General features: G+C 33.0%; 1 protein-coding gene across 2 annotated transcripts in view; it reads left to right on the plus strand.

Annotated features, from left to right (window-relative positions):
- The first annotated feature begins 324 nt into the window (after positions 1-324).
- Positions 325-23031, plus strand: part of LOC143063716 (citron Rho-interacting kinase-like) — a 71976-nt gene continuing 49269 nt past the window's right edge. For both annotated transcript variants that reach the window (XM_076236040.1, XM_076236041.1), the window contains exons 1-11: positions 325-415; positions 5428-5632; positions 6159-6334; positions 6741-6889; positions 9612-9707; positions 12257-12350; positions 12967-13179; positions 14207-14360; positions 16030-16210; positions 18959-19256; positions 19862-19989. In XM_076236040.1, coding sequence (XP_076092155.1) covers positions 5431-5632; positions 6159-6334; positions 6741-6889; positions 9612-9707; positions 12257-12350; positions 12967-13179; positions 14207-14360; positions 16030-16210; positions 18959-19256; positions 19862-19989 — 1691 coding nt within the window. In that variant the 5' untranslated portion in view covers positions 325-415; positions 5428-5430. The remainder of the gene's footprint in view (positions 416-5427; positions 5633-6158; positions 6335-6740; positions 6890-9611; positions 9708-12256; positions 12351-12966; positions 13180-14206; positions 14361-16029; positions 16211-18958; positions 19257-19861; positions 19990-23031) is intronic.

The following is a 23031-nucleotide window of genomic DNA, read 5'->3' on the forward strand; positions in this document are numbered from 1 at the left end:
ACCACTAAATAAGTATTTTTCAATGAAATTAGTTAAAACAGAGACATATAATACATTATTACATTGTATTATATGTCTCTGGTTAAAACCATAACATTTAGATCCTTTTCATTACCTTAGATATCTTGTCTCTTTAAAAATCGTATAAAAAGTAAATGATTATAATAAGTAAATGGTTGTAATAAATAAAATTATTTAGATGGTTTATACAGAAACATATATATTTAGATATACTGTTCCCAGGTTTATAGGATAATATGAAAGGGTCATGGTACGAAATCCGTATGGTACGAAACTGTACTGAACTGGATCATTTCCCCCACAGGTGGCGCTGTGTTTTTGAAAATGAATGGCGCTCGAATTCAATAACATAATAAACAACAAATGAAACTGTGATACTTTCCTTCCACTAGCAGTAAGTTTGCAGATAATAAACTGCCACCAGAAATTATATACTTGTTTAATCCCCAGTATATTGTTGAAAAAACATATTCAGCAAGTAAATAATGATGTATATGCAAAGTTAATTTTATTGGATGAGATTTTGTCCTTTCCAGCTCAAAAACAGTGATATTAGCCTTTTTTCAAAACTATCTCTACCCTTTTTTATTGGGAAAATATGCTTCATTTTTTTCAAATTGGAAAATTTAGAATAAACCATGAATTTGACTGAAACTTCAATTTGAAGACCTCTTTCAAGAGTCAACCCCTGCTTTGAAATAAGACCCCTTATTGTCAGTAATGATACATAAATAGACCCTCAAATCTGCACATATAGTCATTTTAAGCATGAAAAATGTATAATATGAGTGTTTTTCAGTTTGTTATCATGCACAATTACTACTGAGACTACACTGTTTGGGAAAAAAGTGGTCTTTTTGGGAATAATCTTGCGCCTTTTTTTTTCAAATTGGAATTCTTCTCCAGGGGAAAAAGCTTTCATTCTACGGTAATTTAAGGCAAACAATATTACTGAAAAATTATAGGCAATATTTCACATAAGGCGTATAATGCTCACCAAAATAAACTTGACTTGTTTTCCAACCATCCATAGTATTAGTCTGATGGTTACATAGCAGGGCTCACGCTTCCAGGCGACTTGGGCGAAGAAGTCGCCTTCCCGACCGTCACTTCGCTTTCCCTGACCCCTAAAAGCAAAAACAAGTCGCCCTGTACTTAACGATACGCGCTTTTAGTAGCTTCCGTCATCGGACATTTAAATTTTTACCAAGTTGATGAAACATCAATTTTTTATTGATAATTTAAGAAATTCAGACATAAACGATTCATTATCTTTAGAAAAGAGGTTGAAGCATTGTCTTCGCAGTGTGTAGCAGGTTATTTGATAAAAATTCAACGTTTTATCACTTCGTGCATTTCCGCAAGTTCCGGTGCTTGTTACTCGAAAACGTACATCAACCTTAATTTCGGCGGCAAAATAAGTTTGTTACTTCATTTAAACGTGATAAAAGTTGCCTCCAGTAAACGTTTAATCCATTTATTGCATTTAAAACGTCATGTTCTTTTCCAAATAACTTGTCAAACATCGTTTATTTTTGTAAATTTTTTTGCATTCGTCCGCCATTGACTGATTTCTAAACTACGGATCTGAATCGGACCAGTTATGACCGAAATCCGTACTTTTACAATAATTACTACGGACGCACGGATGGAACAGCTGACAGAAAAATATTGATCCCAAAGGGAAAAATTACGCATTCCACACGCATTAAGAGACTTTTGGTTACATCTAATTGATTGGTGTATATAATTCCCTATATTTTTTATGGATTGTTTCAAACTATTGATTAAAGTTGCTTAACTCTGAGACTATTACACTAATATCAATATATTATGGCCCAGCTTAATAACTTTTATATTTTTTTATGAGAAACACTGAATTTCATACACAAGATAATTTTTGGGATACGATTGCTTTTAAGCAATCTGTAGACTTTTACCATTGACTCAGAGCGCATTCCCTCACGTCAACCGTTTTATTCTAAACATTCAGCAACATCTCAGATTCTTATGATTGTCTTGCTTTAAAAGGTAAAAACAAGCAAAAGGATTGAACATAAACAACTTTCCTGTAATGTTCTTCTCATAATCTTCATGTTTGATTTTTCCCTTGACTTATATGCGTGTTTTTAACAACACGGAAAATCAGAATTAAGCAGTATTTATATTTAGTGTTTTTATAAATTTAGAAACGCGTCAGAGGGAATTCCCCAGTTTTGATAAATGCGAGAGTTCTTTGAATCCGATAATTCTATTTCTGTCATATAAGAACTGAAGTGGAGTTTTCTATATTTTACCGTTATGAAACTGATACTGTACTTTCATAAAGAAATTGAGACTCATTCATCATGTCATAAATTAAATAAACGTTCTTGTTCCAAATCGCAAGTCACGGGTTTGTTTATGTATTAATGCGCATGCGTATAGTTTTCTTGATTTCAAGGGGTATCAGATTGAGTGGTTGTTCTGGATTCCCCGCTTATTAATTAATTTGAAACTCATTGGATTCTTTCTATGTCTGCCTGCTATTGAGGGTTTAATAATGTTGTTGCATAATTTAAAATCGTATGCATCATTTAAATTAAAATCAATGAAGTTTTCCCTATAACACCCCTTTAGCCGAAATGGAGTCTTCCATATTATCGTTTCGAGTTGTCTCCCTTTCAGAAGTATTTCCCGTCAAAATTGTCAAGAAAAAAATAACTCGTTAGATGTCGATAAGCGTCGTATTATATTAAGAACGATCTCAATTTAAACAGAGGAGTGTGTACGGAAGGATTCATGCCCACTGACCCAAAGGAAATTAATAATTTAAGATTTAGAAATGGGGTTCCTCCTAGAATTAACGGTGATAAGATACGAAGTGAATAGTCCGAGATTACTTGGTACAAGTTAAATCGGCACCCATAGAAAAAGTCAAATCGGCACCTGGTTAAATCGGCATCTAGTCAAATCGGCACCTATTTAAAAGTCAATTCGGCATCCAATAATATTTGATATAATATACGGGACTGGGAAATGGGGTTCCTCCTAGAATTAACGGTGATAAGATACGAAGTGAATAGTCCCGAGATTACTGGGTACAAGTCAAATCGGCACCTGGTCAAATCGGCACCCATAGAAAAAGTCAAATCGTCACCTGGTTAAATCGGCATCTAGTCAAATCGGCACCTATTTAAAATTCAATTCGGCATCCAATAATACTTGATATAATATATGGGACTGGGACTATTTAAGTTTGTAATTTAAGTATACTAGCATAAAAGTCCCCCACGGTCCCGGCTTGTCTGGCAAATCAGCCGTCGGACATCAGAGTAATCTCGAACTATGAAGTGAAATACCTTCCCTCTCTCTCTCAGTGACTGCTATGGAAAGTAAACTTGGAATTGATAGCACACAAATAAAACACAATAAGTACATTGCTCGTACACTTGTATCCGGGATTAGCTATTTTTAAAGTTGAGTGACTATTCAGATTTATATTACCTTTGCATGTGCAGTTGAATTAGTTTTGAAAATAATACTATCCAGCTGTACCAGGCCTTGCGGTCATAAAACTTTCGAGTCAGTTTTTTTGTACTCCTACTCGAAAATCAACCAATGAAAGTGCTTGATTTCTTGTTTCAAGCATGATTTTTGTGCTCCAAGCACTGAGCAAAGTTTTAAGCCTTCAAGGCCATAGTCCAAGTAATTATGAGTCTTGGAAGGCTATTATAATTTTTTTCTTTGAAGCCTTACTTCGACGTCGAAGTAAGGCGTCAAAGAAAAAAAAATATAATAGCCTTTCAAGACGTCATAATTATTTGGACTATCAAGGCCAGGGCTGCCAAAAATGTGTGAGACTCACGCATGTTCATGCTTTTTTGCAGCAGTATCCTTGGATCAATTTTTTCCTCTTTGATCTTTTCTATTTTGGCCAAATCTCACGAATTTGCTTAATGAAAAGTTGGCAGAACTGCTATACATGTGTCAATGAAAACTATATGGCAATCGTATCCCTCAGAGAATTCTGCTCTTTGATTAATTAAATTGTAATTGATATATTATAATTTCTTTACATTTTTTAAAATATTTTTTTTTTTTTTTAGTGCTAGATATTTAGTTGGTAGTTTCTCACAAGAACCTTGGTAAAACTTAAACAACTTTTAATTTCACTTTGTTACTTTAATTGTAATTTGTTTACTCAGATATGAATTGAACAATATAAAAAGAACATTATTTACATATGGCCCTTTATACTATTGTAAAATCCAAACATTGTAGCGCACTGCGCGAATGAGCACTTCTCTTTCAAATCTCACAACTTCTCCCTATCAGTTTCAAAAAGAGAAGTCACTTCTCCCTATAATTCTGAAGTAGTGTGAGCCCTGCATAGGCTTATAATGATACACATATGATAGAAATAGAAATGGGGAATGTTTCAACAAGACAGTAACCTATAATCCAATGTCAGAATAGGTAACCAGGGATCTCTAATGGATGAAAATTGAACGATGGAGGAACTTTCATCATCACAAACCGTGTCTATGCTGTTCAGTGTAGCATGATCGAAAGTATTTCATCCCTCCATGTTAGGAATGGTGAACATGCTAATTCATTAGCTTATTTAAATTATATTTATTAGAATTTTCATTATAGAAGTATTAATATCAGACATGTGACAGCATTGTCAAGCCACAACTGGAGATTTGGAAATTTTCAGCTGGAGTTTAGGTCTTATAACTGGAGATTTATTATCGACCTTTTTATCGACGTACACAATGGTTTTTTTTGTGTGTTTAAACTGCATATATCTTCCTCTTTGTTTTTGGTTAAAGGAACAATAATTCAATACCTTTCAATGCCTGCATATCCATTTTTACTTGATAAAAATAGGAAATAAGGGGTTTTCAAATATTTATTCATTATGTATCATTCAAGATAAAGTGATCAGCCATCATACATAGTTGGCAATAAGTATCTCTGATAAAGCTACATTTGACGATGGCACAACACATTTGAACGATGGCAGGGCGCCATCATTAAACAGGCCATGGAGATCCCTGGGTAACAAAAGAAACTAAACAAAATGACAATGAAACTGGTAGTTCATGTAAATAAACTGAGATATAAATTTGGTTAAACAGTAACCTAAAAACTCCCCAAAACTCAATTAAAACCAGAAAAAATATAATTTGTATACCCTAAAATCCTGTTTTGTATTCCTGCATTTAGAAATACTAGGTGTGGTTCCAGGATTTAAAAAGAGGGTCTGGCATGCCAACAATTTGAGTAATATGTTAATTATGTTAATTTTTATACTTTCATATAATACACATGATGTATCTATTTGTTGAATATTCAGTAGTAATATATCTGATTGACTTATGTCATTGTACATGTGACAGTGTATACTTTTCTTTTTAGGCCATGGGGGACTTAAGAATGGAATCTATCACCAACAGAATACAGGTGTTGGATGGCTTTGTTAAAGGACAAGTCGAAACTGATGATGTTCATACATCTTTATTGACAAGAGATGGATTAATGGACAGTTTGCTGGCCTTATTTGATGAGTGTAGTCATGACAATCTAATGAAAAATAAACATGTTTTGGCTTTTGTGAAAAAATGTAAGCAAGAAAATAATTTAATTTGTACATTTATGATATTGTTGATGATCAGTGTTATGTATTTGTATTCACGTGTATGATGGTGCATGAGATTGAATGGAGCCAATAGTGTTATCTATGTCTGTCGAACCATTTCATGCATTTCTTTTTCCAATGAAAAATGTAGCATTTAAATTTGATTTATTTACAAGATGCATTTGTTTTACTGGCATATTTACAAAATTGTGAATGGAAATGAGGAATGTGTCAAAGAGAAAACATCTTGACCAAAAAGCAGAAAACAGCCAAAGTCCACCAATGGATCTTCAACACAGCAAGAAAATTCTGCACCCAGAGGTGGGTTTCAGCTGGCCCCTTAAATAACCCCATATTACTCAATGTTTAATTCATGGCTAATTTAGTTTACATCTGTTTTTATTTACATTTCCTTGGTCCAAACTTTATTTTTAGACAAGATATTAGACAAAAATTGTTTTAAGATAAAAATGCTGTCTGAACTTTTTGAAGATTTTATATGTGTTTTTAGATGAATCAACAGTTAAAGAACTGAGAAAGATCAGAATGAAAATGGCAGACTTTGAGGTGAAAGATGTAATTGGACGAGGCCATTTTGGTGAAGTACAAGTAGTCCGAGATAAAGTGACAAGCACAGTATATGCTATGAAAATTTTACATAAACATGAGACGTTGGCACAACAGGAGGTACATTAGACACTTAGAAAAATAAGAAATAACACATGAAATCTTTTGGAATTTAGGTATTTTGACTGTCGTATTACACCAAATCATCACTGTACATACATATATAAAAAATGGACTGCTGTCCTCATAGATATATTAAAGAGCCTGTTATCTCTGCATTGTTGGATATCAACATAATATGTTTGATTCTGTTCATTTCTTATATACTGCAATAAGTTCATAGATACTGTTTCTGAATTTCTTAAATTAAACTGCAATATTATGAAATTTTGATGAATATAAGAATAATGAAGAATGTGCACTGAATTTTTATATTTTTATAGTTATATATTTCAGAGCTTCACATAAATTATATACACTGCATATTTTATGAACTATCCCAATTTTAATTAATTGAAAATTGCAGATAACTTTTTATGAAGAGGAAAGAGACATTATGGCCAAGGCCACATCAGAGTGGATAACACAGCTACACTTTGCTTTCCAAGATGCTCAGAATTTATATTTAGTGATGGAATTCCATGGTGGAGGGGATCTCTTATCTTTATTATCAAGGTTTGTTTCTGATATCAAAAGAAATCCTCATGACAATGGGGTTACATGGTTTAAAAGGCAGCAGTTGATACTAATATAGGGTTAGTCGGGTTGAAAAGAAGATTCACTCAATAACACATTGAATTTTTCATTACAATTGTATGGATGGCAGTTTTGGGTTGAATGGAGTGCCTTCCTACCAACCCATTCATTGAATTTTGGAAAAGCCCACAAAGTAAAAAAGTGTTTTAATTTAATCATTGTTTTTAAGACTTATAACAAACAATCTGTAGTCTTTTTAGATGTTGGAATGTCTTCCAAGTTGCTTCCAGTTTATCTTTAAATATGTACAAATATGCAATTCATATCTTAATTTTGTTTAAAAAATGCTGAAATTGCTATTTAATTTATTTTTAGCTCACCTGGCCCAAAGGGCCAAGTGAGCTTTTCTCATCACTTGGCGTCCGGCGTCCGTCGTCGTCCGTCGTCGTCGTCGTCGTCGTCCGTCGTCGTCCTGCGTTAACTTTTACAAAAATCTTCTCCTCTGAAACTACTGGGCCAAATTTAACCAAACTTGGCCACAATCATCATTGGGGTATCTAGTTTAAAAAATGTGTCCGGTGACCCGGCCAACCAACCAAGATGGCCGCCATGGCTAAAAATAGAACATAGGGGTAAAATGCAGTTTTTGGCTTATAACTCAAAAACCAAAGCATTTAGAGCAAATCTGACATGGGGTAATATTGTTCAAAAGGTCAAGATCTATCTGCCCTGAAATTTTCAGATGAATCCGACATTTCGTTGTAGGGTTGCTGCCCCTGAAATGGTAATTTTAAGGAAATTTTGCTGTTTTTGGTTATTATCTTGAATATTATTATAGATAGAGATAAACTGTAAACAGCAATAATGTTCAGCAAAGTAAGATCTACAAATAAGTCAACATGATCAAAATGGTCAGTTGACCACTTTAGGAGTTATTGCCCTTTATAGTCAATTTTTAACCATTTTTCGTAAATCTTAGTAATCTTTTAGAAAAATCTTCTCCTCTGAAACTACTGGGTCAAATTTAACCAAACTTGGCCATAATCATCATTGGGGTATCTAGTTTAAAAAATGTGTCCGGTGCACCGCCCAACCAACCAAGATGGCCGCCATGGCTAAAAATAGAACATAGGGGTAAAATGCAGTTTTTGGCTTATAACTCAAAAACCAAATCATTTAGAGCAAATCTGACACTCAGTAAAATTGTTCATCAGGTCAAGATCTATCTGCCCTGAAATTTTCAGATGAATCGGACATTCCGTTGTTGGGTTGCTGCCCCTGAAATGGTAATTTTAAGGAAATTTTGCTGTTTTTGGTTAATATCTTGAATATCATTACAGATAGAGATAAACTGTACACAGCAATAATGTTCAGCAAAGTAAGATCTACAAATAAGTCAACATGACCAAAATGGTCAGTTGACCACTTTAGGAGTTATTGCCCTTTATAGTCAATTTTTTAACCATTTTTCGTAAATCTTAGTAATCTTTTAGAAAAATCTTCTCCTCTGAAACTACTGGGCCAAATTTAACCAAACTTGGCCATAATCATCCTTGTGGTATCTAGATTTAAAAATGTGTCCGGTGACCCGGCCAACCAACCAAGATGGCCGCCATGGCTAAAAATAGAACATAGGGGTAAAATGCAGTTTTTGGCTTATAACTCAAAAACCAAAGCATTTAGAGCAAATCTGACAGGAAAAAATTGTTTATTAGGTTAAGATCTGTCTGCCCTGAAATTTTCAGATGAATCGGACATTCCGTTGTTGGGTTGCTGCCCCTGAAATGGTAATTTTAAGGAAATTTTGCTGTTTTTGGTTATTATCTTGAATATTATTATAGATAGAGATAAACTGTAAACAGCAATAATGTTCAGCAAAGTAAGATCTACAAATACGACAACATGACCAAAATGGTCAGTTGACCACTTTAGGAGTTATTGCCCTTTATAGTCAATTTTTAACCATTTTTCGTAAATCTTAGTAATCTTTTAGAAAAATCTTCTCCTCTGAAACTACTGTGCCAAATTTAACCAAACTTAGCCATAATCATCATTGGGTATCTAGTTAAAAAAATGTGTCTGGTAACTCGGCCAACAAACCAAAATGGCCACCTTGGCTAAAAATAGAACATGGGGGTAAAATGCAGTTTTTGGCTTATAACTCAAAAACCAAAGCATTAAGAGCAAATCTGAGAGGAAGTAAAATTGTTGATCAGGTCACGATCTATCTGCCCTGAAATTTTCAGATGAATCGGATAATCGGTTGTTAGGTTGCTGCCCCTGAATTGGTAATTTTGAGGAAATTTTGCTGTTTTTTTTGTTATTATCTTGAATATTATTATAGATAGAGATAAACTGTAAACAGCAATAATGTACAGCAAAGTAAGAACTAAAAATAAGTCAGTCTGACCAAAATAGTCAATTGACCCCCTAAGGAGTTATTGCCCTTCATAGTCAATTTTTAACAATTTTCTTAAAATTTGAAGATTTTCAATAACATTTTCCACAGAAAGTACTGTTATAGATAGAGATAATTGTAAGCAGCAAGAATGTTTAGTAAAGTAAGATCTACAAACACATCACCATCACCAAAACACAATTTTGTCATGAATCCATCTGTGTCCATTGTTTAATATTCACATGGACCAAGGTGAGCGACACAGGCTCTTTAGAGCCTCTAGTTTTGGTTTGAATTTTTTAGGAACGATGATATATTTGAAGAATCCATGTGTAGATTTTATGTAGGAGAAATGACACAGGCAATACATGCTTTACATTGCATGGGATATGTACACAGGTAGGTTTTTATACGACCGCAAAAATTGAAAAGTTTTTGGTCGTATATTGGTATGATGTTGGCGTCGTCGTCGTCCGAATACTTTTAGTTTTCGCACTATAACTTTAGTAAAAGTGAATAGAAATCTATGAAATTTTAACACAAGGTTTATGACCACAAAAGGAAGGTTGGGATTGATTTTGGGAGTTTTGGTCCCAATATTTTAGGAATTAGGGGCCAAAAAGGGCCCAAATAAGCATTTTCTTGGTTTTCGCACTATAACTTTAGTTTAAGTAAATAGAAATCTATGAAATTTTGACACAAGGTTTATGACCCTTAAAGGAAGGTTGGGATTGATTTTGGGATGTTTGGTTTCAACAGTTTAGGAATTAGGGGCCAAAAAAGGGCCCAAATAAGCATTATTCTTGGTTTTTGCACAATAACTTTAGTATAAGTAAATAGAAATCAATGAAATGTAAACACAAGGTTTATGACCACAAAAGGAAGGTTGGGATTGAATTTGGGAGTTGAGGTCCCAACTGTTCAGGAATTAGGGGCCAAAAAGGGGCCCAAATAAGCATTATTCTTGGTTTTTGCACCATAACTTTAGTATAAGTAAATAGAAATCTATGAAATTTAAACACAAGGTTTATGACCATAAAAGGAAGGTTGGGTTTGATTTTGGGAGTTTTGGTCCCAACAGTTTAGGAATAAGGGGCCCAAAGGGTCCAAAATTGAACTTTGTTTGATTTCATCGAAAATTGAATAATTGGGGTTCTTTGATATGCCGAATCTAACTGTTTATGTAGATTCTTAAGTTTTGGTCCCGTTTTCAAATTGGTCTACATTAAGGTCCAAAGGGTCCAAAATTAAACTTAGTTTGATTTTAACAAAAATTGAATCCTTGGGGTTCTTTGATATGCTGAATATAAAAATGTACTTAGATTTTTGATTATTGGTCAAGTTTTCAAGTTGGTCCAAATCGGGGTCCAAAATTAAACTTTGTTTGATTTCATCAAAAATTGAATAATTGGGGTTCTTTGATATGGCAAATCTAACTGTGTATGTAGATTCTTAATTTTTGGTTCTGTTTTCAAATTGGTCTACATTAAAGTTCAAAGGGTCCAAAATTAAACTAAGTTTGATTTTAACAAAAAATGAATTCTGGGGCTCTTTTGATGTGCTGAATCTAAACATGTACTTAGATTTTTGATTATGGACCCAGTTTTCAAGTTGGTTCAAATCAGGATCCAAAATTATTATATTAAGTATTGTGCAATAGCAAGAAATTTTCAATTGCACAGTATTCAGCAATAGCAAGAAATCTTCAATTGCACAGTATTGTGCAATAGCAAGAAATTTTCAATTGCACAGTATTGCACAATAGCAAGAAATCTTCAATTGCACAGTATTGTGCAATAGCAAATATTTTCAATTGCACAGTATTGTGCAACAGCAAGAAATATCTAATTGCACAATATTGTGCAATAGCAAGAAATTTTCAATTGGAGTTATCTTTCTTTGTTCAGAATAGTAGTTGAATCAACTTAAATCATTGTTTTATACAATATACAATGTATATTCACTTTTACTACCAACCAATCTTTACCATTCAGTGATAACAAGCACTTTATTTTACATTTTAATATTTTATGATGTATTTAAAAGAGTAGTTATTGTTGCAAACTCCATTAGAAATTTGAATTGATATCAGTTTTGGAAAAAGGGAAAGGGGGATGTGAAAAAAAAATGGGGGGTGGGGGGGGGGAGGTTAAATTTTTCTCATTTCAGATTTCATAAATAAAAAGAAAATTTCTTCAAACATTTTTTTGAGAGGATTAATATTCAACATCATAGTGAATTGCTCAAAGGCAAAAAAAAAAATTAAGTTCATTAGACCACATTCATTCTGTGTCAGAAACCTATGCTGTGTCAACTATTTAATTTTAGATTTAAATAAGTTTGAAGAAGAAATCTTTAATTGATTTGTAAAATCTTGACATTTGTTTTGTGTAAAAAACCCATATAATGTCAAAAATTTGATCACAATCCAAATTCAGAGCTGTATCACGCTTGAATGTTTTGTCCATACTTGCCCCAACTGTTCAGGGTTCGACCTCTGCGGTCGTATAAAGCTGCGCCCTGCAGAGCACCTGGTCTATGAATAGGTTGTGACATTTTAAGGATTGATAGTAGTAATAAGATTGTTCTTACTGAAGCAACTCTTGTAAATTTATTGACACTACCTTCCGTTAATACTCAAATGCAAAAAAAATATACTAGGCCTTAAAAAGGGGATTTTTTTTTACAAAGACAACAACATTTTAGTATTATTTAGTTGAGGATTTAAAGATGGGTACACAATCTTTAAATGATTGGAGGAAAGCAGTTCATTGAAATTGACATGACCGGAATCAGCTGTTCACATCCATAAAAACAATGTCATGATTGCCACATGGAATTGTTAGAATACATGTTGTTGCTTGAGCAAACAATTAATAATTGTACACTTGGATTGGTATAGATACTGCAATATCTTTTGTTCTGATACATTTTGAACTTTTTTTAAGGGACATTAAACCAGAAAATATACTATTGGATAGTACAGGACATGTAAAACTAGCAGATTTTGGATCAGCTGCCCGGTTATCAGCAGATATGTTGGTTAGTATAATTACAAAGGGCTACTTCAGAAAAAAATGTAATGTGAGGGGTATGGAAAGGCAAAAACAAATATTTTCAGTATTTATTTGAAATAAACATTGTGGTCATGGTCAAAATTCATGTATGGTTGTCTATAATTGCCTAGCTACAACCACTTCAATTCAGGTTGAAATATTTTATTGTTTTAATATCAAACATACATTTTAACAAAGGATTGGACCAATAGGCAACACTTATACAAACAGTTTCCAACCTTAATGGATTGAATAGTCTGATAATATAAAACATACATCCTCTTCATTTGAACTTTGGTGGATTCAGAAAATTCAGTTTTCTCATTGATTTTTATACCACATCTACTCTTTTTTTATGCTGCATTTTAACCACATTGAAATTATGCCTTCAGACAAATACATAAAAACTATCATCATATGCCTAAGTATCTGTGTTAATTTAATAGATGCTGTTAAACCCACAAATTCACAAAATTAAATCCACAAATGAATACACTTTTACACTAATGTATATATTTGTTGCCAACTTTGTTTGCTTACTATAAAAATATTTTTTTCATGTTCTGATGGATCTTCATGGTTCTTTCTATTTCTATTTTTAGGTTTCATCAAGGATGCCTGTTGGTACCCCAGACTATGTGTCTCCTGAACTTTTGACCTCTATGAACAACCATAGCAGTGATTCCAGATATGGTGTTGAGGTTGACTGGTGGTCATTAGGTGTTTGTATGTACGAAATGTTGTTTGGGAAGACACCATTCACTGATGAGAGTGGCTCCATGGTCATCACCTATTCCAATATCATGAACTTCAAGGTCAGTTAACAAATATATATTCCAATATAACACTTATATCAGTGACAACAGCAAACGTAAAAAAAAGACATACAATTTTTTGGAATTTGAAAAGTAAATTTAAGGATGAAAGACTTGGTTACTCATAGTTGCAAACCGTCTACATCATTTGCTCATTTGGCAATCATACCACATCTCCTTAATACGACCCATTTATGGGCATTATGTTTTCTGGTCTGTTTGTCTGTTAGTCTGCCCTGCTTCAGTTTAAAGTTTTTAGTTAAGGTAGTTTTTGATGAAGTTGATATCCAATAAACTTGATACTTAGCACACATGTTATCTATGATATGATCTTTCAAATTTCAATGCCAAATGAGAGTTTTTACCCCATTTTCATGGTCCACTGATGAACATAGTAAATGATAGTGAAGATGGGGCATTTGTGTACTATGGACACATTCTTGTTTTTTATACCCCACCTACGATAGTAGAGGGGCATTATGTTTTCTGGTCTGTGCATCTGGTCGTTCGTTCATCTGTCCGGCTTCAGGTTAAAGTTTTTGGTCACGGTAGTTTTTGATGAAGTTGAAGTCCAGTCAACTTGAAACTTAGTGTACATGTTCCCTATGATATGATCTTTCTAATTTAAATGAATTTTTACCCCCTATATCATGGTCCTCTGAACTTAGAAAATGAACTTGCAATTTCATTTCATTTTCATTTCATTTTCCATTTTTGGTCAATGAAGTGTTTGATGAAGTTGAAGTTCGATCAACTTGAAACTTGGCACACATGTTCCATATGATATGATCTTTCCAATATTAATGCCAAATAAGAGTATTGACCCCAATTTTCACAGTCCACTAAACATAGAAAATGATAGTGCAAATGGGGCATCAGTGTACTGTGGACACTTTCTTGTCTTTATATACACTAATATGGAAGGATAATAAGTTATACCAGCATATTGATACATTTACTCGTTCTATTCTTCATGAAACATTTTTTTTTTTTTTATATAATAATTTCATTTTCCATATCTTTTCAGGAATGTTTGACCTTCCCAGAGAAAGTAAAAATATCTAAGCATGCTGTTGATCTGATGAAAAAACTATTAACAGACAAATCAGACAGATTTGGCTACAGAAGTCTACTCTTACATGACTTCTTTAAAGGATTGAATTTTGGGAACATTAGAGAAGGTAGTTTAAATATATATTGATAAAAATGTTTGTTTCGGAAAATATCTTGGGTACATATAGATGAATACATACTCACCTGTTATAGATATGAACCTCAAGGTAGAGGGGCATTATGTTTTCTGGTCTGTGGCTCCGTTCGTTCATCAGTCCGTCCGTTCGTCTGTGTGTCCGTTCAGGTTAAAGATTTTGGTCAAGGTAGTTTTTGATGAAGCTGAAGTCCATTCAACTTGAAACTTAGTATACTTGTTGCTTATGATGTGATCTTTCCAATTTTAAAGTCAAATTAGACTTTTGATCCCAATTTCACGGTCCACTGAACATAGAAAGTGAAAGTGGGAGTTTCAGGTTAAAGTTTTTGATCAAGGTAGTTTTTTATGAAATTGAAGTCCAATCAACTTGAAACTTAGTACATATGTTCCCTATAGTATAATCTTTCTAATTTTAATGCCAAATTAGATTATTACCCAATTTCACGGTTATTGGAAAAGGATAGTGCAAGTGGGGCATCCATGTACTTTGGACACTTTTTTGTTGGGTGCTGACTTACTATGGATTCATTAAGTGTCATTGGTACTAATTTCTGTGGATTTAAAGTTATTAGAGATGATTTACCTCAAAGTATCTGTGTGATATTAAAATCAAAGTGTCAGTCATCATGAAATTCTAAGTCCTACAGAGCAAAATTCAAAGTAGAATGATACATGAATTGCAGTAATGTTTTACCCAATTGCTGTTTGAATTTTACCTCTACAACCTGATCAACTGGTTAAACAGATTAAACATATTAGCTCATAACTTCAGCAGAAGGTTGTATATGTGAAGCAATTGCAGTGAAATGACAATCATACTTATCAACCATTACCAGATAAATATCCATATGGTGAAATAGGGAAGAATTGAACACCTAATTTTTAATAAGTTGATTATTTCATTTTATGGCAGTTGCTTATCAAATGTTGTTATTTTGAATCATTACTGTAAAAACAGAAATTATTGTGAGGTTTTATCAATGGGTTTAATGCTCCTGGATGAGTTTGCAATAATTAAAACTGGCATTATGATATCTGAACATATATGTACAATGTTTACCGATTTTTCTAAAATCACAAAAACTAATCTCACATTTTTATGCCCCACCTACGATAGTAGAGGGGCATTATGTTTTCTGGTCTGTGGCTCGGTTCGTTCGTTCGTTCGTCCGTCCGTCCGTCCGTCCGTTCGTCTGTGTGTCCGTTCAGGTTAAAGTTTTTGGTCAAGGTAGTTTTTGATGAAGCTGAATTCCAATCAACTTGAAACTTAGTACACTTGTTGCTTATGATATGATCTTTCTAATTTTAAAGCCAAATGAGACATTTGACCCCAATTTCACAGTCCACTGAACATAGAAAATGAAAGTGCAAGTTTCAGGTTAAAGTTTTTGGTCAAGGTAGTTTTTTCTGAAATTGAAGTCCAATCAACTTGAAACTTAGTACATATGTTCCCTATAGTATAATCTTTCTAATTTTAATGCCAAATTAGATTATCACCCAAATTCACGGTCCATGGAACATGGAAAAGGATTGTACGAGTGGGGCATCCGTGTACTTTGGACACATTCTTGTTGTCTATTTTTCCAAAATCGCAATAAAAAAATATTTCTGAATTTACATTATGTGATTTGCAATTTTAGACACGCCACCCTTTGTACCACACTTGTCAAGTTTAGATGATACATCAAACTTTGATGAGTTTGAGAGAGTTAAATACCAACCAGCATTTGATGAGTACAATGATACCAGAGATTTTAGTGGGAAAGACTTACCTTTTGTTGGCTTTACATATGTCAGGAATGTAAAAGAAGAAGATTCAGGGTATGTAAGGAAGGTGCTGCACATTTATATGCCCTGATATTAATAGAAGGGAGCATCATGTTTTCCAGTCTGTATGTTTTGTCCATTAGTCTCTCCAGTATCAGGTTAAAGCTTGTGGTTAAGGTTGTTAACCATGAAGTTCTGGTCATATGGACTGGAATGTTCTTCATTGTTTTAATTTATTTGGTTGAAAAAAAGGTAGAAGAATGTTGATGTTGAAAATACCATAAGATGTTGATTTTTAGTGTATACTAGAACACACCCGTGATATCGCGGGTCCATGACTGAATTAAAGTATATACATGTAACTATGCGTATGCCTTATTTTAGTATAGGTATTGTCATCTGATAAAGTCGTCTGCTTTCAAAATCTTACTGTTTGAACCCGTCGACCTGGAACCTATCAGGCCAAAATAAAAAGATTGTATGTTTGCCCAAACGCGACCGACCCAAAATTCTTTTTTTGACCTTTTTTGGAAGAAATTTTTTTTTCGGATTTATATTGGGTCCGCTCCGTCATCGTACAAAACTTAATGTTTGTCGTCTTTGCGTTTGAAAGTAACTGTGAATAAGATTAAAAGAAAGCGTATAAGAGACGCAGTTAATCGATATTCGATGTTCTCTGTTTTTATCCTCTGATTTAACGAACGTAAAGAAGTAAAACATGTGAAGTGGCACAGTTTTTTTACGCTGTAGTTGTTTGTACTACTAAACCCTTAACTATATGCTCAATGTTAATTTCATCGTGTTATCGAATATCTGATAAGAATATTCAGGTAGATTTGTTCAAAACCATGTGCAATCGAATATTTTCAATGTTATTCTGACAGGAAATGGATCCGGAAGTTGCGAATTTACAATCTTGCAAGATTTTGTTTTTACTGAATAAAAAGGAATTATTTCTTGATAAATTGTTGTCTTTAATTATAATCTTCCTTTATCATGTAAATTAGATGCCCTTTTATTCAAATAGTTCAAATTTACAAGTCTCATTAGACAGTCAGTACGTTGCAGTTTGGGAGAATTTGATAAAACTATAATTGCTCACAGAATCAGAAATATAATCTTAACTGATTGTAACTCCTTCTGAATAATTTATTGCAATATAAATATAAATCCCTTTTGACAAGAGAAATCTGACTTTTGTCAGAAATATTTTTTCACATGTGCAAATTATGGACGCCATATTGGATTTTTATACAATTTGTGAGCCTCTAGAACCATGTCCTAAAAATAAAGTCTTCAGAAAACGTTAACTTTATGCAATTATATTTTATCAATAATGATTATTTTCAAAAATTTAAACTTGATTATTTAAAGAAATAAAATTATAACAAATATGTTTTTAGTTTGGAGATTCTACAGAACATGTTTTGATCTATTTATAGCCAAATTAGTTTACCTGTGTGATAATGTAAAATATAAAAAAAAATTTAAAACATAAAAAAGACACAAACTAAGAATTCATATAAATATTTTAGGACATTTAATCTATTTTAATAGAAATAGGATTTAAAAACTGCAAACAAATTTAATCATTACATAATGGTAGATACATAATCAGCTGATATTTTTTTTTACACAAACATCGTGTTGATGGAACTGTTGAAAATCACTTCACAAATCCAACAGCCCTTTCACACAGTTAGCAACTGTCAGGGTTATAAACATCTCAGGATACAAATCATATAGTAAACTAATTTATTTATAGAGGTTTTCATGGCTTTTGGCTGTCTCTACAATGGTTTGACAGAGAAAAAAAAGATATACTGTTTTAAGATCTTTTAATATTTTCATGCAAATTCGGATTAAAAAAAAAAAAAAAAAAAGAATTTGCCTACCTACCTACCCACACCCAGTCATCATGGGTTGGGTTTGGGCAAACTGAAATATTTTTAATTGTGGCCTCAATTATTGGTAATATTAATAATTTGGAAAACAAAAGGGCCTGGAATGGAGTATTTTTTACTAAACAGTATACAGCAAAATTATAAATACACCGTTTGGAGGTGCGACTGGTCCATGACTGAATTAAAGTATATAACTATGCGTATGCCTTATTTTAGTATTGGTATTGTCATCTGATAAAGTCATGCCGATTATAAAATGCACAATTTTCATCATTTTCTTTCAAAATCTTACTGTTTGAACCCGTTGACCTGGAACCTATCAATTATTGGTAATATTAATAATTTGAAAAACAAAAGGGCCTGGAATGGAGTATTTTTTTACTCAACAGTATACAGCAAAATTCTAAATACACCGTTTGGTGGTGCGCCTGTCAGATGCAGAACGTACAGATAAGGTAATAGGTAACAGGTGAATATACTATTGGTATCGGTGTCGGACTCGATCCGGAACTTCTTAATTATTGGCAATATTAATTACGTGGAAAACGAATGGGCCTGGAGTGGTGTAATTTTCAATCAACACCATTGTACTATATTAATTATATATAAAAGTGAATTCATTGATTCATTGTTTTTACGTGATGACGGCTGACAAATTGGACCTCGTAATTTTAGTATTATAGATATTATAAATGGTTTCAAGTAAACTTTCCTTTGGGAGAAATAAAGAAAGTAGTAGAACATGTACTTTCATTATTCTTTTTTACCTTCCAATATGTTTTTTACCAAATCAACAAAATGTTAAACGAGTCCTTAGTTAATGGTAGATAATACAGGATAAAGGAAATTTATTCTACATTGAAAGAAACGATTCTCTACAGGGATTTTTATGTTTTAGGATCAAGATACATTCAGAAAGTTTTAGTGATGCTGACTCAACTGCCTCCTCATCTTGTGCAGATTCTAGTTGTAGTACTCCACCTCGTAATTTGGAAGTCACACTTACTGTAAAAATAAATGAGCTGCATGGTCTTAAAAGAAAATACCACCAGCTGGAAGAGAAGGAGTGCTCCTTACAATCGGAGGTAGATAAATGGAGAGTGTCATACCATGAGAAAGATGAGGAATTGATGAAGGTTACTGTGGAGAAAGATGCTTTGGAGAATGAGCTGCAGTCATACATTACCAAAGCTAATGTGAGTTAATCAACTATCTAAATTAATGGGGAAAACATCTTCATAAATTTTTGGATGAAAATGGAATTGAATATTTCTCACATGAATTGGACACATTGTGGGACAAAAGATATCAAAAGGGTTTCAGATAATATGAAAATAAATTAAACCTACACAAAACTATAAACAAAATGATATAGTTTCCCTTTTAATCATGAAATTTTTTTTCTTATCTAACTTGACATAACGTATAGCAGGTTATTTTTCGTAGGGTGCAAATTTTCGCTTATTTTCACGGATATAACAAAATCACCAAAATAAATTCTGCCAATTTAAAACGGCACATGCAAAGGTATTGATAAAAGTTTGAATCCACCAAAATATTAACAGCCTAATATTTCGTATACCTTACTCTGACAATGAAAATCGCGAAATTTTACACCCGCGAAACTAATCCTCTATACAGTATTGAATTTACCATTGTGTGATGTATAACATTATCTGCTTGAAATATAGTTTGAACATTAAATGATAGAAAAGGTTTCATTTAAATTATATAAAGAAAACTGAACTTATTGAGAGAAAAAATACTGATATTTTTGAAAAACTGTATGTTGCTATTTTAGAATTTAAAGGACAGATATGATAAAGTTGTAGAGGAAAAAGAAATTCTGGAAAACAGAGCCTACAAATTGTATGAAGAAATAAAAGATATGAATTCAGAAGTTCTACAAATTGAGGAAGAAATCCTAAGGTATTTTCTAAAAAGATTGGCATCATTCATGCAACAAGGGACTGATTTACTGTGTCTTCCTGCATTTAACTGTCGGGTTATTTTTTAGTAACTTGCATATCATTTGAAATTTGGAATTGTAATAAGTGATTATTAATGTTTAGGATGTACTTAGGTGAGGTTTTGAAATTTGTGTCAGATATTCGGACTCCTCAGTGTTTTTCCATACGTTACAAGGTAAAATATTTTGCCCCATAACACCCATGTATCTTTTCATATATAATATAAGACTTAAAGCTCATAAAAGGTCATTCAACAAAATATAACCATATTCTCGATTTCCTTTCTTTTGATTTGAGACTCAAATAATACCAATGCAAATATAAGGTAAAAGTCTGAGTCAGTCTTTTCCCACCATATTTTATAAATCAAATATCTCGAAGAGAAAATCCATGACCTATCAATATATTTAGTTTATTTTGATCCTTTACAAATACTGTTCCCGGTTATAATATCAATTTTAAATTCTTGATTTATTTAATTTCACCTAAGATCACTCGAGTACATCCTTAAATAATTTTTTGGTTATTGATTAACATCGTATTAAACATTTTCAAACTAATTTTTAGCTCACCTGGCCCGAACGGCCAAGTGAGCTTTTCTCATCACTTTGCGTCTGTCATCCAAATTAAGCCAAATTAAACCAAACTTGGCCACAATCATTATTGGGGTATCTAGTTTAAAAAATGTGTCTGGTGACCTGGCCATTCAACCAAGATGGCTGCCACGGCTAAAAATAGAACATAGGGGTAAAATGCAGTTTTTGGCTTATAACTCAAAAACCAAAGCATTTAGAGCATATCTGACGGGGATAAATTGTTTATCATGGCAAGATCTATCTGCCCTGAAATTTTCAGATGGATTGGACAACTGTTGTTGGGTTGCTGCACCTGATTTGGTAATTTTAAGGAAATTTTGCCGTTTTTTAGCTCACCTGGCCTACAAGGCCATGTGAGCTTTTCTCATCACTTGGTGTCCGTCGTCGTCGACGTCGTCGTCGTCGTCGTTAACAATTTTTCAAACATCTTCTCTGAAACTACTGAATGGATTTGAATGAAACTTAAAATGATTGTTCCTTAGATTATCCTGCACAAAGTGTGTGCTTCGATTTTTGATCCGTCAAAAAACATGGCCGCCGTAACTTAAAATAGAACATAGGGGTCAAATGCAGTTTTTGGCTTATATCTCAAAAACGGAAGCATTTAGAGCAAATCTGACATGGGGTAAAAATGTTCATTAGGTCAAGATCTATCCGCCCAGAAATTTTCAGATGAATCAAACAAACCATTGTTGGGTTGCAGCCACTTAATTGGTAATTTTAAGGAAATTTTGCAGTTTTTGGTCATTATCTTGAATATTATTATAGATGAAGATAAATTGTAAACAGCAAAAATGATCAGCAAAGTAAGATCTACAAATAAGTTAAATATGACCAAAATTGTCAATTGACCCCTTAAGGGGTAAATGTCCTTTAATGACAATTTTTCACAATTTGTTCATCATATTTGCTAACTTTAAAAAATCTTCTCCTCTAAAACTACTCAACCAAATTCAACCAAACTTCAACTGAATGATCAGTAGGGTGTATAAAATAAAGTTTGTGTTTTATTTTCTATTTTGTCTAAAAACATGGCCGTCATGGCTAAAAATAGAACACAGGGTAAAATGCAGTTTTTGGCTTATATCTAAAAAACTCCAGCATTTAGAGCAAATAAGACTAGAAGTTAAAATATTTATTAGGTCAAGGTCTACCTGTCCTGAAATTTTCAATTTGCAATTTGCAAAAAAAATAATTTGTTGTGCTACTTCCAAAAAATAGAAAATATTCTGACCAGAAAAAAAAACCATGTCCCCCTACAAGTTAAATGGTCCATGCCTAACTGTTATTAATGAAATCATTTAACTGTTTTGCTGTTATTGGAGCCCCTTGCCCCTTCTCAGCAGTGGACTCGAAAAATCAATATGGGAGGGGATGAGAATTGAGGATTTTTTATTGTGGCCATATTTTAACACACTAATACTATGGTACTGAGGTAATCTTCATAGTCAATGTTTCTTAGTTAAGGGGTTCAAAGTTTAACAATGTCCAACATAATCTACCTACCTATTCTCTACCTAGCAGGGTAAAATTTTATTTTAGAAAAAGATGTATAGTAAGTACATGTATGCAAGTTTTTTCTCTTAATAAATGATTAGTTAAAAAAATTGTCTTGATCATTTTTGTCGAGCCTGCAACTTTTGTTGCAGTTAGCTTGATATAGGGATAGTGATCCGGCGGCAGAATTGAATAACTATATTTGGTACGTGCGTTCCTTGCAAGGTCCTCATGCCTGTCGGACAGTTTTCACTTGACCTCGACCTCATTTCATGGATCAGTGAACAACGTTAAATTTTCGTGGTCAAGTCCATATCTCAGATACTATAAGCAATAAGTCTAGTAGATTTGGTGTATAGAAGAACTGTAAAGTGTACATGTCCAACTGGCAGGTGTCATCTCACCTTGACCTCATTTTCATGGTTCAGTGGTTATAGTTAAGTTTTTGTGTTTTGGTCTGTTTTTCTTATACTATATGCAATAGGTCTACTAAAATTGGTGTATAGAATGATTGTAAGGTGTACATGTCTAGCTGACAGGTGTCATCTAACCTTGACCTCATTTTCATAATTCAGTGGTCAAAGTTAACTTTTTTAGTTTTGGTCTATTTTTTTAATACTTTATGCATTAGGTCAACTATATTTGGTGTATGAAAATATTTTATGATCTATATGTTGGTTACGCAGGTTTTATTTGAACTTGACCTCATTTTCACAGTCCATTGCTAAGTTTTAAGTGTTTGTGTTTTGGTCTCATTTTCTTTATTTATAAACAGTAAGTCATATATATTTGTAATATTGAAGAATTGTTAGCTGTACATGTTTGCCTGGCATGGTTCAATATGTTCAATAAGGCATTGTTTACCAGGTGAGCGATTCAGGCTCTTGAGAGCCTCTTGTTTGTTATTA

The sequence above is a fragment of the Mytilus galloprovincialis genome, chromosome 2 (assembly GCF_965363235.1).
Source record: "Mytilus galloprovincialis chromosome 2, xbMytGall1.hap1.1, whole genome shotgun sequence".
NCBI classification, from domain to species: Eukaryota; Metazoa; Mollusca; class Bivalvia; order Mytilida; family Mytilidae; genus Mytilus; species Mytilus galloprovincialis.